Source organism: Emiliania huxleyi, assembly GCF_000372725.1.
Source record: "Emiliania huxleyi CCMP1516 unplaced genomic scaffold EMIHUscaffold_5068, whole genome shotgun sequence".
NCBI classification, from domain to species: Eukaryota; Haptophyta; order Isochrysidales; family Noelaerhabdaceae; genus Emiliania; species Emiliania huxleyi.
In genome coordinates this window covers 1-1,309 of record NW_005198192.1, presented here as the reverse complement: position 1 = coordinate 1,309, position 1,309 = coordinate 1, and the positions used below count along the sequence as shown (strand labels likewise).

The 1,309-nt window shown below is 62.7% G+C and overlaps 1 protein-coding gene across 1 annotated transcript; it reads left to right on the top strand.

The window, feature by feature from the left end:
- Positions 1–633: 633 nt before the first annotated feature.
- On the top strand, positions 634–1,065 carry EMIHUDRAFT_256640 (hypothetical protein; the record flags this gene model as incomplete). Its single annotated transcript, XM_005766581.1, has 3 exons — positions 634–796; positions 831–973; positions 1,057–1,065. The coding sequence occupies 3 exons, from the start codon at positions 634–636 to the stop codon at positions 1,063–1,065; spliced, it is 315 nt and encodes a 104-aa protein (XP_005766638.1).
- Positions 1,066–1,309: the final 244 nt, after the last annotated feature.

Sequence of the window (1,309 nt, the reverse complement as noted above, 5' to 3'; positions counted from 1 at the left end):
GCTCTCGGCCCCAAAGTCGAACTCATCGACGCCGCCGAGAGGTACGCGGCGGAAGTTTGCGCAACTCCGTCTGGTGGAGGTCTCCACGTACTCTCCTCGCTTCTCGGCTCTCGTCGATGCCGCAGTCATCCTGATGACGTGCACAATGACGACGGCAGCGATCAGAAGCAATGGCGTGAACACTCCGACGACAATCGGACCCGCCACTCGCTTCATCGACTCTTTCAATTTCATGTCGGCGATGGAAAGGAGCCGGGTGCGCCGGCCGGATATGACCAGGGTGCTGCGCCGGCCGGATGTGACTAGAGACCGCCGGCGTTCGTAAAAGAGTTGTTTCTTTAAAAAGCGAAAATTACGGGAATGCACGTAAGAGCCACATACACTAAGAGGCTCAACGCTCGGGCGTTGACCGCACCGCGTACCCTCCCCACTCCCGCCTCTCATTTGTGTCACACCACGCGGAACGCATCTCCATCGCTTCGGTGAAGGGGGTGAACCGTGCCATCCTCGATCGCCGTGCAAAGCTCGCTTCCGAGCTCTCACGCCGCGCGTAGGGCCCTTAGGGGCCTAGAGAAAACACAACCCCCCTCTCTCTTTTCTCCCAGTAAGCTATAAGTACGTACACTAAAAAAAATGGCTGCAGAGGCGGCGGGCGAGCCGGAGGTGGCGCCATCGCCGGCGCCGCCGCCGGTGTTCAAGACGCTCAGGGAGAAGAAGTCGGCTCAGGCGTCGGCGGAGGGCTGGGCGGCGGAGGTGGCGAGGGCCGAAAAGCTCTACGGAGAAGTTCGTGATGGCGGTGCAGGGAGAGTTCCCACGCGCGCGAGGGGCAGGCGTTCCCAAGGGGACGATCCTGTGCCTCGGCAGGGTGCTCGACGCGCACGATGAGCAGGACGACGCGGAGGGTGGGCGCCGGGATTGGGAGGAGGACCCGCTCGGGTTCGACACCAACCCGGGAGGGGCTGCTCCGCGCCATGTGCATGGCGTTCGAGTGAACGCCGTGCAGGCAGCCCGTGCCTTTTGGTGTACCCCGTTTGTGCCGCGTCCTGTGCCCCCGAGTTCATTTAATAACAAAAAATGGTCGACAAAACGACGAGGGGGGCCTCGGAAGACGGGTTCCCGCCCGGCGCCTAGTTTGTCACAAAAGGCGGGACTCCATTCGCCCCAAAACGGGAAGCCGCCGTGCGCGCCTACATTCCACATGGGGAGGCTCGAGGGCGGCAAGGCCAGAGCGCTGGCCACAGTGCGAAGCGAGGACTTTATCGTGCTCGTAGCCTCCGCCGCGTTGCTCGGAGTCTGCGCCGTCGTCGGC